The 15781-nt window shown below is 40.2% G+C and overlaps 1 protein-coding gene across 1 annotated transcript; it reads right to left on the bottom strand.

Annotated features, from left to right (window-relative positions):
- Positions 1-263: 263 nt before the first annotated feature.
- On the bottom strand, positions 264-15530 carry LOC118404715 (solute carrier organic anion transporter family member 4A1-like). The gene is made up of 15 exons (XM_035803982.1): positions 15397-15530; positions 13365-13600; positions 11982-12137; positions 11374-11449; positions 9190-9313; positions 8822-8961; positions 7956-8058; positions 6947-7068; positions 5428-5607; positions 4939-5040; positions 4303-4498; positions 3380-3503; positions 2666-2862; positions 2171-2235; positions 264-1613 (listed from the first exon to the last, which is right to left on the bottom strand). The coding sequence occupies exons 2-15, from the start codon at positions 13596-13598 to the stop codon at positions 1345-1347; spliced, it is 2088 nt and encodes a 695-aa protein (XP_035659875.1). The 5' UTR covers positions 13599-13600; positions 15397-15530; the 3' UTR covers positions 264-1344.
- Between the last annotated feature and the right edge of the window lie 251 nt (positions 15531-15781).

Consider the following 15781-nt stretch of genomic DNA (forward strand, 5'->3'; position numbering starts at 1 on the left):
GAAAAGCGGCCTGTTGGCCGATTTCAGCTTCTCATTAATAAATAAAGGTTCAAACAAACAAACAAACAAACTTACATTTTAGGTCATGGGGCCAATGAAGTAGGCTACCTTGGAGGTATTGTATTTGATCCGTCTGCTTTTAGCAATTCTGTATTATTTCCAGCTAGTTTATTTTGTTACTGTTGGTGTTGTGAATTTCATCTTAGATATTGTGAATGAAATGGGAATTTGAATAAAAATTGAAACATAACAATATATGGTGGTTTTATCCCCTGATTTATTCGCCTTACATTTTAGATACATTAATTGGTTAAATGATGCAATACATTATGGCAGCCATTTCAAATCATACAGTGGTTAACATTAATACGAAAGACCGTTTTACAGTAAAAAAATATCTTGATGATTTCTAACCTTGTTAGGAGCAACTCTTCAATATGCCTCACTTTTCCTGATTTCATTAGATTTACGTAATTACCCAGAATATCGTTTTCCCCTGAATCATATATAATCTTAAGTAATAGGTTATAACAGGTTGATATACCCTTTAAACAATCACACCTTATACTTTACGGTAGCCTACAAAGACAAGATTCGTCGTACAGGCCAACAGTTGTCTTTGTGGGCCACCGTCAAACGTAGCTTACGACACCAAGCGTGAAAGGCATCGTTATCTTTACTATTGAAGGATATATCCTATATGTTAGTCGAATATCTACAGAAATGTCAGGTTCAATGGCCTATAGTTACATTTTATCGGAAATGATATGTTTAAGGATATGATAAGCTTAAGAGCATATGAATTGCAGCCAAGGTGATGAATTGTAGCCAAGGTTTGGAGCGTATTTGAGATTGACAATTTACAACTATCCTGTAATGTTTATATGCACTTTGGCTTGGCCTTTTCAATTAGTCAGACTTTAAACTAAATGTTTTATATATGATAGTATATAGAATATATATCTTATAGTATATAGGATATATTTTGTACTCCTATTGGAGATTGCATAGTTTCACATATCAACGATCAATAAACAAGCATCTCACTAGCATATATATATATTCCTGACGCATCAGTTTGAAAAATTACACTTGAGCTTTGTAAATGGCGTTAGATGCTACCCCTAGTAAAACAACAAGCGTAAACATACATGCGTATATGCTTGTATCAAACATGTAGCTATGGTTCAAAAGTTGTTATTGTGTATAAAGTTGTTCATTTCAAATTGAAAATTTAGAATCAATATGCGAGAAGAAAAACAATTTTAATGCGAAACAACTCAGTGGAAAAATGCAATCAAAACACTGGTTCGACGTCATCAAATGACACTTATGTCAAGCTACTCAAGCTTTAACTTCTTTTTCTAGTTTTAGACCATTTTTCTCTTCATCATTTTCGGGTCCGTCTTCAGGTGTTGGTTTGCACACTAAGTAAGACAGGAAACATAAAGCCACGCCCACAGTTCTTAGCCCAAATCCCAGCCCAAACACGAACAGGCCCACTTTTCGGCTGTCGTAAACTAGACAGGCACCCCGTTGGCCACAGGACGTCTGCCACTGTAGGCACGCGTTGTCCATGGCGCGGCCGTAAACAATGGGTCCGGGAATCATACCTGTAAAGTGTCGTGAAAACACTCGGTCAAAACATCGTCATGCCTGTTTTCGTAAACGACGTTGAATCAATTATTTTCTTATTGAAAGATGTGCTGTCTGACATCGAAAATTTGGAGGTTTGTACTAACGTTAACAGTCACTGTAGGAAGAAAATTGGTAGTAACTGTGTACATGCGTGGCTGATGAACCTCTTCAACAATTATTTTCTTAATATCAACGACAGATCATTCGAAGATATCAATTGGCGCAAACGTGAGTTTGTAGCTTTCATCATCTTGCACATATAAAACATGGCTTCATTGCAGTGGTATGTACCAAGTGCTGCATTTTCTCATAGACAAATATTAGGGGCAATAAAACCTGATGACGTCATCCATATGACCCCCAAAAATCAGATTTAGAATTCTTTCATGCCCATCTATCAATGTTCGTTGCGGCTCCATTCTTTCGTAATTCATTAATGATAAAAAATTAGCCAATTTAAATTTAAATTTGCCAATTTAGCCGACTAAATATCTTAAAAGAGAGTTTGAAACTTCGTTTAGGAGTTACTTACCAAGGATTCGCATGAGTGTCCACTGCATCCCAAGTCCAAACGAACGTAGCTTTGGCGGGACAAGCCTGCATTGGAAAACAAATAAATGAAACCACATTACATAAAAAGCCGCTTTAGCCATTCAATGAAACTATGGCACTAACAAGGGGGAGATGTGAACGTCATAAAAAGCCATATCACATTTCCAACTGCACATGCGGAGTGTGATGTATTGTGGTCTACTATTACAGTTTAAAACCCTAACTTGTAAACCATCACATGCTAGCCACTGGATATTGTTGGTACAGTCAGGGAACGACCTTACCTATAATCCCTTCAATGTAAGGTGGCTTATCTATATTTATCAAGCACATTTTATTCAACTTTGCACCCTAGCCTATGCAGCAAATCTACCAGGCGTTGTATCAAATCTAAAGGGGATTTTTTTCAAGTTTATGGTTACGTCTTTCAATTACAATTTTAAAATTAGAGAGAATTGTTTATTTCTATAATTACCTCAATGTCACCGCCGTAAAGGGCGGTCCGGCGGTTGAACCGATGAAGCCCATGACAAACAGGGAGACAAAGAACACGGGCAGGACGTAAGATTCACACTTCCTCGCGCATGCGCCTTGGGCAGCAAATGACGTCACGTCTGTAGTGAAGTTGCTCTGCATCCCACCGGCTGGTATACAGCTGCAGTCGGAGTAAATCTGATGGACAAAAAAGAACAAACATTTAAACAAACAAACAAGTACAATGTTATCCATGACACTGCAATCTTACCTATATTATCAGTTTGGCAAGAAAACATTCATTGGGCAAGAACGATTGAGCACTTTTTAAGATCAATAGCTAAACAAGAGACAAGTTGATAGAATGTTACCAATCGATGATAAATGAAACGTTTGAAAATATTTCAAGATATGCTAATTAATTAAATGATTAAAGTATAGATAATTCAGCTAAATTTAAAAGCCTTCGCCACTTCTTTAACCAATCAATATGGCGGACTATGAATGACGTAATACTCACGTGACTGTAAATTGATATACAACAGCGCGTACTCACCATGGTACCATGGTAGTATACTAGTAGTTAAAAGCGGTACAGACAAGTGGAAATCGCTTACTGGCGAATGGATATTGAACTTTGACCTAGACCACAATGTATCACGACAGCACATCCTCACCATGAACCTTGATATGGATTGAAACAATGAGAACTCACCATGGTGGTATAGTTCAAAGCGGTACAGCCGGCATGGCAGGGAGACTGGTACTGCACACCGTTCTCTCCGCACACCGGGTCGTGCAGACTGTCTGCGCAGGCGCAGGAGCTAGAGCAGGCCATGCTGGAGAAACAAGATGGCGGTAAGGTTAGCAAACTTAGTTAGCGGCACGTGTTCACGTGTTAATAAGATCACGTGTCCGTAACTATCACGTGCACGAGTTTATTTTTTGAAGTGATTGGACTTCACTATTGATCCAGAAGAGACGACATTGGTCGTTGAAAATTTGATCTTTGTGTACTTTTGTGCTAAAAGAAAGTTTAGGTTTGTACTAATGATTACTATACCAACACAGACGAGCTTCCATATGATCGATTATAATGATTGTTCATCATATTATCTCATCAAGGATTGCACCTGTTAGAGGAAACTAAGTCGTCACAAATGTACACCCCTTTACATTCATATGTCTGTATATTAGTTTAGTTATTTTTCACAGTTTTGAAAAGCGTACATATGCATTGTGGTCCCAAATCATAGTCTAAGGCCGGGTGTGCCTAAATACCACAAACTACCACAAACGACTCGGAAATACCACAAACGACCACAAACGACTCTAATATGCAGTGTATATGGGTCAAAGACCTTGTTCGGCGCTCTGGAGACATTTAGAGTCGTTTGTGGTCGTTTGTGGTATTTCCGAGTCGTTTGTGGTATTTAGGCAGACCGTCTAAGGCCCCTTGCTGTGCTTTATCTCCTCCGACCACAACATACCACAACTGCACATGTGCACATGGCCACTATATTTCAGCCTGAAAATCAACTTACCAACGATTACCATAATCAATCCAAAAACAAATAACCAAGAAACCGTTGTATATTTGGAAGTCTCTTTGTACCATACAAATGGTTTGTAGCTCACCTGTTAACGTTGTCTATGCTGACATAAGCCTTGTGCGGCTCTGGACAGTGCATCAGGAACACAAACGCTGGTAGGCTTGAGACCACGAAGCTGACGAAAACATACAGCAACAGCCTCTTACTGTTCACTCCAATCTTCTTACTGATGAACCCGCCAAGCAAGGAGCCAAGCGCCGCTCCGGGGACCATGGACAACCCTACAAGTGAATATCGATAAATCATATAGTTTTGCACTAATCACCTCCGTGTTCACCTAATAGTTTTTCTTTTTTGCACTGTGTATGAACATGTATGCGGTCACAACATCAGCTATACCTATCTCGGATTGTTGATAAGAATTGAAGAACTTTAAAAACGTTATGCCCAAAGTCCATTACCGTATATTGTCAAGCTCTTGAACAGCAGTAAATAACTTTTATTTAGCATCTATGTGTAATGATTATTGTATCTTATAATGTTGTAAATTGGCAACAAATGTGTATAAGTTGATTGATGTATTTTACCTGTAGTGTTTGTAAAAAGAAAACTTTGTAATTGTGAATCTTACAATTCAGCCTTTTGGCTGCCAGGAGTTTTTAATCAATAAACCAGTCTATAAGAATCATTTGAGAAGATGGCGCACGTGTAGGGCACTTACCAAAGTACGTAGAGGATGACATGACGGAAAGGCCGAAAAGCAGCTCGCACACTTTTGGTGCGAAGGCGAAAAGTCCCATATATGCCAAGGCGTCGATGGACACTGAAACAACAAGAAACATCATCATTCAGATTGAATCATTCTTTAATGTATGTTAAAATTGCGCTATATTGTACAGATGAGCGTTGTGTAGCACAGGGCTAGCTATCTAGAGGTCATGGCAATGGTTCCTTTTGCTATACGTTTTCTGTGAGGTTCAAAACAAATTCCTACATCCACCTAAAATGCTGTAATATTTGAAAAAACAAATAATGGATTGCATTGATCTAGATGATAACAGATCCACGATTGGGTATTTTTAGCATTGCATATACAACCATAGAAATAGCTAAGAATAATATCTACAAATTTGTGTCGTTCTGATCAAATTTGAAAAGGAAATCTTATTATATATATTAATATATATATAAGGTCAAAGAAGTCTCTTACCTCCGAGGGTGAGTAGAGAAAAGGAGTAACTCTTGATAAGATCCATGATAGATCTTAGAAGGTCCTTTAAGCCCTCTACGGTCCTTCCCTTGGAGCAGACGCCTCCTTCGTCTTCTTCGGCCTTGATCAAGTCAGCTTTTGTCGGCAGCTCCTCTTCTTCTTCTTCCAACTCCTCAGAACCTAAAAGCATATTCAAGTAAAATTTAGAAATGAGTACCACTAACGACCTGACAGTATTAGTTATTAGTTATTGAGTGGCCCCACTACCCTCTCTTCGCAGCCTAGCCAGGGACTGAATTGCGAGGAGATTACGATAGGCGGGGCTAATTCGCATGGGTCTGAAGCTAGCTGCCATTCGGCGCCACTCAGGTAACCTCAATACGATATTAATTGTCCCAGGTCCGGCCACAGGACTGTGAGGTTTGAACCACTCACACCGGGAAGGACCCCCTCTTTTTTTGATAAATGGGGTGGGATCTTTAACAATTTAACGTCCTATACGAGGTAGGGCCCTAACCGAAGCTAACTCAATATTCATCTGAGTGAAGTGATGAAAATCGTGTTAAGTGCCTTTCCCAAGGGCACAACATGGTGAAAAATCAGCGGTTTCGAACCCGTGACTACTGTGTGGATGTAGCCCAGAGTCGTCAAATCATACTTCATTCACCCGAGAGCCATCCCTCCTTGTCTACAACATTGAACCAAGGCCAAAGCAAGCTTCCAATTCTTCAAGTATCTAACAACATCACTAAGACAGAGAATCCGCCTAACACATTGTCATTTTGCAATATTCACACAACTGATCAGGGCGGTAACAGGTTGCTTCGCAACAATGTCAGTTCGCAACAGTCAGTTCGCAACAAGGCAAGTCTTTTCGCAACAAGGTGCAAATAGTTTCGCAACATTTGAATGCAATTAATCTTGATAGCCTAATATTGTTAGAAATCGTATTCCTAACATAATTATACTCCTTCCGCATAAAAATCTTACCGGATGCGAAAGACAACCCCGGTGGCCGCGGGCAGAGGAACATGGTGGCCGCATGGACCTGACAGCCCGCTGATTTTCATACGCTGGGCGGTAGAGTTTCATACGCGTGCACAGGTACGAGTATGATTATGTTAGGAATATGATTTCTAACACTATTAGGCTATCAACTTTAAGATGAATAACATTCAAATGTTGCGAAACGACTCGTACTTTGTTGCGAAAAGACTTGCCTTGTTGCGAACTGACTGTTGCGAACTGACTGTTGCGAACTGACATTGTTGCGAACTGACATTGTTGCGAACTGACATTGTTGCGAACTGACATTGTTGCGAACTGACATTGTTGCGAACTGACATTGTTGCGAAACAACCTGTAACCATCAGGACGCTCAACAAGGCAAACAAACACGCCAATTTGTAACCAACAATACATGTTTTTCGTGCGTAAGAAAGGTTGACCTCAGCATAACCAACAATTTATAATGCACAAAAATAAGTTATTGTGTGTAGTTAGACCAAATCGCACATACCTGGCAGCTTCTTCGGAAAAGCCAATAGTGGAATTGCGACGAGGATAGCCAGAACACCCAATACAGGGAACCCAAGCCACCAGTTTCCTACCCACCGTGGGTCCCAGGGCGTAAGCCCGGCCCTGAAATAAATGAAATGGAACCGAATGAACAAAAAAAAAATCTTTAACATCATAAGCACATGTTAACATTAAAGAAATGTGCGCTGCTTAGGCCTAGGCTAACGTTACATTTTAAACTGGGGTCCTGCCGGGCTGTTTGTTGAAACGAAAGTATAGACATGTTTACGTAAAATTATACACAAATAATGCCCACGACTATTCTCTTTAGATCTTGTATAGTTTAGTGTCTTTTTTTGTACTTTTCGTTCTCGAAAGCTGGCCGGATGGGCCCTGGTCAGTGAGTGAGAGTCGGGGAGACGGGGAGAGTTAGTTAGTTAGGCCACGTTGATTTGATTATATGGATGACATCCGCGCTCGCACCAATTTTCGGCCATTTCCAAAAAAAAAAAAAAAGTTTTCGACCACACAATAAATTGTGCAAAGCAGCTGTAAAATGAGCACAAATATTCCGTAGATTGAAAAAAAAGTATCAGAAAACAGATAACTAATGCCATATATAGAATGTCAAAATGAATCTAAAGTCAAAGAATAAGATGTGAAAGGACGGAAAGAAGAAAAAAATCTATTGTTGGTTGGGGGAGGTACCAGTACAGAAAATTCAGGTCCAGAGGATCATGGTATACCATACTATGTGTGTTTAGTCCTATGTTCAACCTTCCTGGCCACTTTGATTTCATACTGAAGGCAACTTTTTTTTTTTGGCCAAACTTTTTTTTTATTCGCTCGCTCGCATCAGTTTTGGAGTTCCCGGAGGACGTCATCCATATAATCAAATCAACATGGCCTTACTTGGAATCCGTGAAACCAACGTACGTCTGACGACACACATAAAAAAGATAACCATGATTTTACATCCTGACATCTGCTCGATGGAAAAATTGACTTACGAATATCCATCCTCGCTGGGCCACTCCACATACAGGCTCAGGAGTTGGCCGATCACAAGAAAGCCGATAGTTGGGCCAACACAGGCTACTGTGTACAGGACAGCTGTGGAATGGGACAAAACATGGTACGTTCAAGACTTTAGATATTTCATAGATAGATAGATAGATAGATAGATAGATAGATGGATGGATAAATATATAGAAATTAGGTAGATAATAGATGGATATCGCTAGATAGATAGCTAGATGGATGGACATGTAGCTAGATACAAGTGTGATTGAGTGAATGAGTGGTCGAAGGAGAGTTACTGAATGCGTGAGTGAGTGAGTGAGTCATTAAAAGAATGAATTAAATGAAGAGGTACAGGGCAACGGTGATATAGGACAAAGAAACCTATTCCACTTGGGGGCGACCTCGCTGTAATCAATGTGCATACAGCCTACACTTTAACAGACCGCATAACGAATTCCATACATATGTATAAGAAACGAGTCTTAATGCGCTTGTTGTCTTTTCTGTCACATTTTCACATTTCACATTATATGATATTCCAATCATAGACCCTGGGACTACACACTTCCTATTTGTAGCGATGTCGCAGAGCGATGGTTATCTGGTAGGATCTTACTGTCTCTGTCACATTTGGCGAAAATCGATCGGAGGACGATTCTGCGGCAATCGCCTGAGCCTTATAATGATAACTTTATTGCACAACAATTTTTCAAGATTAAAAGTTTGGATTACATATGTGGCAGGGATGGTTATCAGGTGAAAAATACGCGCAACCCTCTGTTTGTCCCGATCTTCCATCGATACGCCCGAAGATCGTGGATAATGTGACAGGTTTATTAGGAACACGACTTACCAACATAAAGTCCAGAAACCTTCTTCTTGACGTTCTCGTCCAGATAGGCGACCCCCACAGTGAACATGGGGCCTCCACACAGGCACAGGAAGAACTGAGCCACCACGAACACGTACAGGTAGTTGCTCAGGTTGCTGTAGCTGTAAAAATATTCAGAGGAACTACCGTCAAAACTTTCCAAGACGATACAGTGCAATCAATGCAGAAAATTGTTTCAGAAGAAACATATGAATGTTATTCCTGAACACAGGTATATTAGAAGCCAATAGATCAGAAATTCTGGCCTCCCGCTTCCATAAAAGGTACGCGTTCCCCATTCATTCATTGATGATTATAAGTATGAACAATGCTGGTTTATGTCAACCGACCTTTGGGTGGATCCTCCACATTGTTCAGGAGAGCTGCCATTGGTCGAGGATTGGCACAGAGTGTTGGGCATCGTCGATGACGTCATGTTCATGACGTAACTTCCACCAGGTGCTTTGTACGGTCCTAGTAAGTAAGATATCACGGACTTAAACATTTATTCTACACAGTACACCAAATAACGGATATCGGAATACACCTTTCTCACGCGGCGGCCATGATAGATCTAAAACGAGTTCAATGCGGCAAACAAAAGACTGTCCATCATAATTAGAAGTCAATGATAACCTGCGAATTAGGAAAGCGACCAATAAGTGAATGGATGCAAACCCGTCAAAAATTTTCATTATTATGTTTTTGTTTTGCATCTCCCACGGGACTATGAGATCAGTGTACACTACTCTAAATTGCTACATCTTTCAGTGCATAACACTACTTGTAATATTTATTATTCCATCTTGTATTATAAAAATTGTGTGGTTTGGGGGAAAACTAAATGGGACCTGATTTTAGAAATAAGTTTTGTCTGTTTGCCTCATTGACCTCATCTTCGATCTATCATGGCCGCCGCGTGAGAAAGATGTATTACACAGCAGAAATGCTATTGTTGTAAGGTGAGAACATTTTGGTCATGTTGAATAGAAAAATAATATTTCAGACGAGTCCAATAGTAAGAACGTGCTTACTTACTATTTGTTACCAACACAATTTTTAGAATGTTGTCATCTTCCAGATAAAAGGAAACCACCCAAATTGTCAAGCATTGATTTAAATACAATCCATAAATAGTTATTGATGGAGTTCAAGATAATTTAAAGGCGCCCAGAGCAGTTTTTGAGTCTTTTGAAATTTAATTTTCAAGACATTTTTACACACAGTAAGGTTAAATAACACTATCTCATTGCATATCGACATTTATTGAGCAAAGATGAGACGTCGTTGGGTGGTGAGAACTTATTGAAAATCTGAGCGCTACACGTGCCATTATTTCAAATTTTCGGAACGCACGCGAACATGACAAATGAATCCCGAACGCTTCCGGAAATGTCGTCACTAGTTCGAATAAAGTTTCGATTTGCGAACGGGCGAATCAGATTCAATTCGCTCGATGACCTCATGCGTTCGAAAATCTCCGAAAAGTACCGACGGGAAACCGTCAGTGGCTCGATCCTGTGCTGATTTATTGTAGGATATAATAAATCAAAGGGGTCCGTTTGCGGCATGTTTGTGCGTCCTTTTAAACGCTGAAAGTACGAAATAATGACACAAATGTGGTAGAATGGTGAAGTAAATGTCAATATCGTACCGATTGTCTCATCCAGAATATCCCCAATTTTAATGCACTAAAAACTGCTCTGGGCGCCTTTAACGAATTATAACTCAATCAGCGCCATGTTGGGTCAGCTGGTAAAGAGGTCAGCTGATCGGTGCAGGTACAAAGGTCAAACGTGGCATGACAGCAAAACGTGACTACGTAGTGATACAATTATGATATAGACGAACCTTGTTCTAACATCGTGCCTTTACTCTCGTTGTTTTAAAAAAACGATAGATATCATTACTGTTAACATTTTGATTTTAAGTTATCGTTGCACAAAACTCTAAACGATGGCAGTACAGTTACGCTGCATTAGTTACGTTACTGTGCGGTCAATCTGTACCTAATTTGAACGGGATGGCGCTAAAAAGGCATTTTTGAGGATGGGCATGGGCTGCTGGCATTGTTTCTTCGCGCTGTTGGTTGACTATTAAAATCCTCAATCAACGTACCAGAGCGAGATTCGGGCCTAACTGCAAACGGTAAGGCTTTTCTCATTTTTTGAGTGTGTTTGATGCTGTTATGCTGTGTGGGATGGGGAGGGGGGCTTCGAATGATCGTGCACAGTTTTCTCTATTTGCCCGATCTGCTTGCAGAAATGATGTATGCTCAACATGATTCTGTTACTAGTATTTTTGCCGAGTTAAATGGGCTACACCTGAAACACGCTGCGCCTCAGGCTTTTTGTTTCATGTTAGTCACATCAATGACCCGAATGTTTTCCCTCGTCTACATTAGATAAACGCAATTTGGTAGCAAATAATTATGTCACGGCAGGCTTCTAAGAGCTTTTCGTGCAAATTATTCAGCCTTTTACTAGGTAATTAAGAAATAAAACAAAGTCCAAAATAGAATTTTCTAAGATTACCTGTCCAGTAGTGTGGAGATGCAAACAGAAAGGCACCAATCCCGAACATTAAGACTCCAATGCCGATCAACTTGCCCTTAAAAAGTGAATGCGAAATGACATTAGGAACACAGACAGACATAGAAAGCTATGCTGCAGTACCATGAAAAGTCGCTAGGAAGTCCAGTAATACATATAGTTTTTTTTTTTTGCTGACAGCTTTGTACTCGCCAAATTCTATATAAAATATCCATTGACAACTTAAATAGTTATGCTATCCACCCTCAAACAAACTTGCAAACAAACAGATGAGCAACGCTGAAATTCATTAACAAAGGACACGTAACCGTCTTTTTGATGGTAACTATACAAAGTAGTGAAATTTTCGTTGTTGCAATACACAGTTGTCCCCTAAAGTGTTGCTAAGCTTTCTATATATCCAAAAGACAAATCCTGAAAATGTCTAGATTTGGACACACAGTAAGTAATGTATCAGTCTAGCTGTGCTGAAGAACAGAACTCAGTTTTAACATTCCTCATGATCTCCTAATGGCTTGGTACAACTAACATGGCGGACAGTAAAAAATACATCACAATCACGTGACTACAGACAACCAATAGGGGCCAACCTTATGAGCCTTCCCGCCGATGTGCGTGATGATTGGCACCGTGATGAGCGCGAAGATCTGTGAGGAGCTGATAATGAAGCCACTCTGAGAACTCGACATCTCGAATCGTTTCTCCAAGGTAGACACGATGCCGGGGATAAACGCAAAAGTTGTGCACTATGGAAAAGAGTTTGCAGTACTTATAGTTACCGAATGGTGGCGCTGTTGTACGTTTTCTGGTTTGATACTGGGAAAAGGAAATAATGATGAAGCCGCTCTGAGAGTTGGACATCTCAAACCGTTTCTCCAAGGTAGACACGATGCCGGGGATGAACGCAAAAGTTGTGCACTACGGAAAACAAGACAATGCAGTACTTATAACCACCAAAAGGCGGCGCTATTGTACGTTTTAGTGGTTTGATGCTGGTAAAAGGGATTGATGATGAAGCCGCTCTGAGAGCTCGACATCTCGAATCGTTTCTCCAAGGTAGACACGATACCGGGAATGAACGCAAAAGTTGTGCACTACGGAAAACAAGAGAACGCAATATTTGTAACCACCAAAGGCACTGTTGTAAGTAACTTGTTTGATACAGGTGCTAGCTATAGGTAAAAGGGATTGATGATGAAGCCACTCTGAGAACTGGACATCTCGAACCGTTTCTCCAGGGTCGACACGATGCCGGGGATAAACGCAAAAGTTGTGCACTACGGAAAACAAGACAATGCAGTACTTATAACCACCAAAAGGCGGCGCTATTGTACGTTTTAGTGGTTTGATGCTGGTAAAAGGGATTGATGATGAAGCCGCTCTGAGAGCTCGACATCTCGAATCGTTTCTCCAAGGTAGACACGATGCCAGGGATAAACGCAAAAGTTGTGCACTACGGAAAACAAGAGAACGCAATATCTGTAGCCACCAAAAGGCGGCGCTGTTATGTTGTAGGTAACTAGTTTGATACAGGTGCTAGCTATAGGTAAAAGGGATCGATGATGAAGCCGCTCTGGGAACTCGACATCTCGAATCGTTTCTCCAGGGTAGACACGATGCCGGGGATAAACGCAAAAGTTGTGCACTACGGAAAACAAGAGATTGTGCTACTTATGTAGTTATAGTACCAAATGGTGTCGTAGTTTTTACTCGTTTGATACTGGGAAAAGGGGATTGATGATGAAGCCACTCTGAGAATTCGACATCTCGAATCGTTTCTCCGGGGTCGACACGATACCGGGGATGAAAGCAAAAGTTGTGCACTACGGAAAACAAGTTCTTATTTTTACCAAAAGGCGGCGCTGTTGTAAGTTTCACTTGTTTGATACTGTGGAAAGGGATTGTAAGATTGTGAGGTGTCTTTTGCAGTATTTTCAAGGATTTTTGACTATCACAATAAATAGACTACTCACATCCACATAGGCAGCGATACTCATGAAAAACAGCAGCCATCTTGAAGTGTTGAAGAACTGTAGGAAGTCAGGCGTGAAGCCGAACCAGCCGAACCGAAGACTTCCCTGCTTCTCCTTCAGAACTTGGTCCGTAGTCTGGAAGGGCTCGTATCGAGGCGTGGTGTCGAGCAGCGGCCGGGCTGTCTGATTTAGCGCCGCCTGGCGAAGATCTGGTAAACTGCTGAACATTGACATGGCTGGAAAAAATGGACGAGAGTACTGTAAGTCTTTACATGTTCGTCGCTGTGCTTTTATTTTCACAGTCTAAAATCGCGCTCCTAGCGGCCGGCCTTACCATTGCCACCACCTAGTAGGGGGTCATTAACCCCAGCCAGCGAGAGATTGTGTAAACACAGGCTATGGTAATTCTATGACGCTGCGAACATGCATCTAGTGCATCACTACTGTACTTAAGAATACTATTGGTACAATTACAGATTTAAAACAACGCGAAAAACTCTTCCCTCCACTATCGTGAAATTGGACCCACTCTAAAATAAACGAATTTACGGTATTTCAAATGTCTGACCTTGAAAATCCAATCCGTTCATTTTTTTTTTCAGAAAACGAAGTAAATCATTACGTACAATTCGTTCGATTCGATGTTCGATTCGACTTAGTTTCATGAACACAAGATAAGAAAGCCACTGGAGAGGGAGGTGGCTATCGTCAGCAAGATTTGAATCACGAAAGCTAGTAACAGCAGTAGAACAAATTCGAATCTTGCATTCTTTACATAGGCTTAGGTGGTTATACCGGTTGTGCGTTAAACATGTAGAAAATCCTTGTGCACTCAACCTGAGATAAGAAAACATCGAACCAGAATAAATTACAACAAAAGATTGGCTGTGAATGCCAAAATGCTCGTCAAGTATTTCAAAACTCTTCGGTGGAAAACGTGGGAGGAAAAGATAAAAGAAGTCGTCATAACTTAAACATGTCCACCGTCGTCGTACTGTTTTGCTTTGCTCAATTTCACCGATTTTAGGAACATGTAGCTCATAATATGCTATTTCGATTCTTACGAAAGAGAGTAAGATATTGAATTTGTTTAACATACAATGGCAAAGAGAACTAAGCGTGAGAGGAATACTGATTAATTCTGCCCTAGTCCTGTAAATATCTACATGTCCAAATAACGTTTTAAAAGCAGGTAAGAAGTTTTCTAACTGAATAAACAACAACTAAAGTTCACTGCCCTGAAGACATTTAACAAACAAAACAATGACTACATGAGGTCTTTCCACAGCTGTGCACACGGACTGCTTGTTTACCCGTCTTTCAAGGTATGTCACAAATCATGTGTCATAGGTTTAAAGCCCAGTGTGTTAACAACACACCACATGGCGGTCATTTTATCTAGAATCTCACCCGAATCTGTCACTTATGAATTCATATTAGTCTAAAACAGTTTTAACTGAGGAAATCTGATGAAAAAACGATGTGATTCATATAGGAGCTAACTAATAACACTTTCTGTGACAAATTTACACAAATTGTGCGTTCAACGGTTTAAAGCAAGAATGCATGGCAAGGAAAAATTGCGATTTAGGACCACAATGATCATGACTCGTTTTTCTTAATAGCAAAAGTAAATGTTTAACAACAGTTAACGGCTCAGGAAACGTACCCCAAACAATTGAATTATGACCAGGCAATTATGATATTAAAGTATTGTGAAATGATACGCACCAATGTGCATTGAACAAAAGTATATATCTCTGTGACATAAAACAAAGAGAGCATTTTTAAAATCACCACCTATACATCTATCGCCATTGTGAAAGATAATCCCTATTCGATGACCTATAATCACTGGATCCCTAAACAAGACAACTTTTACTTTTAGTACGTTTACTACCAGTAAAGTGGATGCAATGAAGGGTAACTTACATGTTTGGCTATCACAAAATGTATATTCTAACCATGAAAATACTCATAATCCTATAAGAAATCACGTACGATAAAGAAGTGAGTGTAAGAGAGACCTTACCTTGAACACCTGTGCAAAGACTACTGTAGGTTTTACCTTGGGCCCGGGCACGCACTCTTGTAGGTAGAGAATACACGGGTCAGCAGTTGAGGTCAACGTCCTGTTGGGCGCATCTTTTTTGGACGTGACATCATATCTTAGTCATCGAATACATCAATTAAAACTTTGGATGTTATTTTCTTTCCTGAGTCGGCCAATAATGATAAGGCCACAGCAAGTAGATTTTATGGATGGCATCAGCGCGCGCATTAATTTTTGCCTGATTTCAGAAAAAAATAACAAGATTTTTTTCTTCTGCAGGGATGGTCAACGTGAAGATAAAGTACCAAAATGAGCAAATGTGTTGTGTTGTAGCCTAATAATTGTACTTGTAGAAGTGACACTT

The sequence above is a fragment of the Branchiostoma floridae genome, chromosome 17, assembly GCF_000003815.2.
Source record: "Branchiostoma floridae strain S238N-H82 chromosome 17, Bfl_VNyyK, whole genome shotgun sequence".
In the NCBI taxonomy this organism is placed as follows: domain Eukaryota; kingdom Metazoa; phylum Chordata; class Leptocardii; order Amphioxiformes; family Branchiostomatidae; genus Branchiostoma; species Branchiostoma floridae.

Coding starts and splice junctions, on each gene's coding strand:
- LOC118404715 (XM_035803982.1), bottom strand. CDS start 13,598: ATGTCAATGTTCAGCAGTTTACCAGATCTTCGCCAGGCGGCGCTAAAT. Junction 11,450..11,981: donor TCGGCGGGAAGGCTCATAAG/GTTGGCCCCTAT, acceptor TCACTTTTTAAG/GGCAAGTTGATCGGCATTGG. Junction 3,504..4,302: donor AGCATAGACAACGTTAACAG/GTGAGCTACAAA, acceptor TTGTTTCTCCAG/CATGGCCTGCTCTAGCTCCT.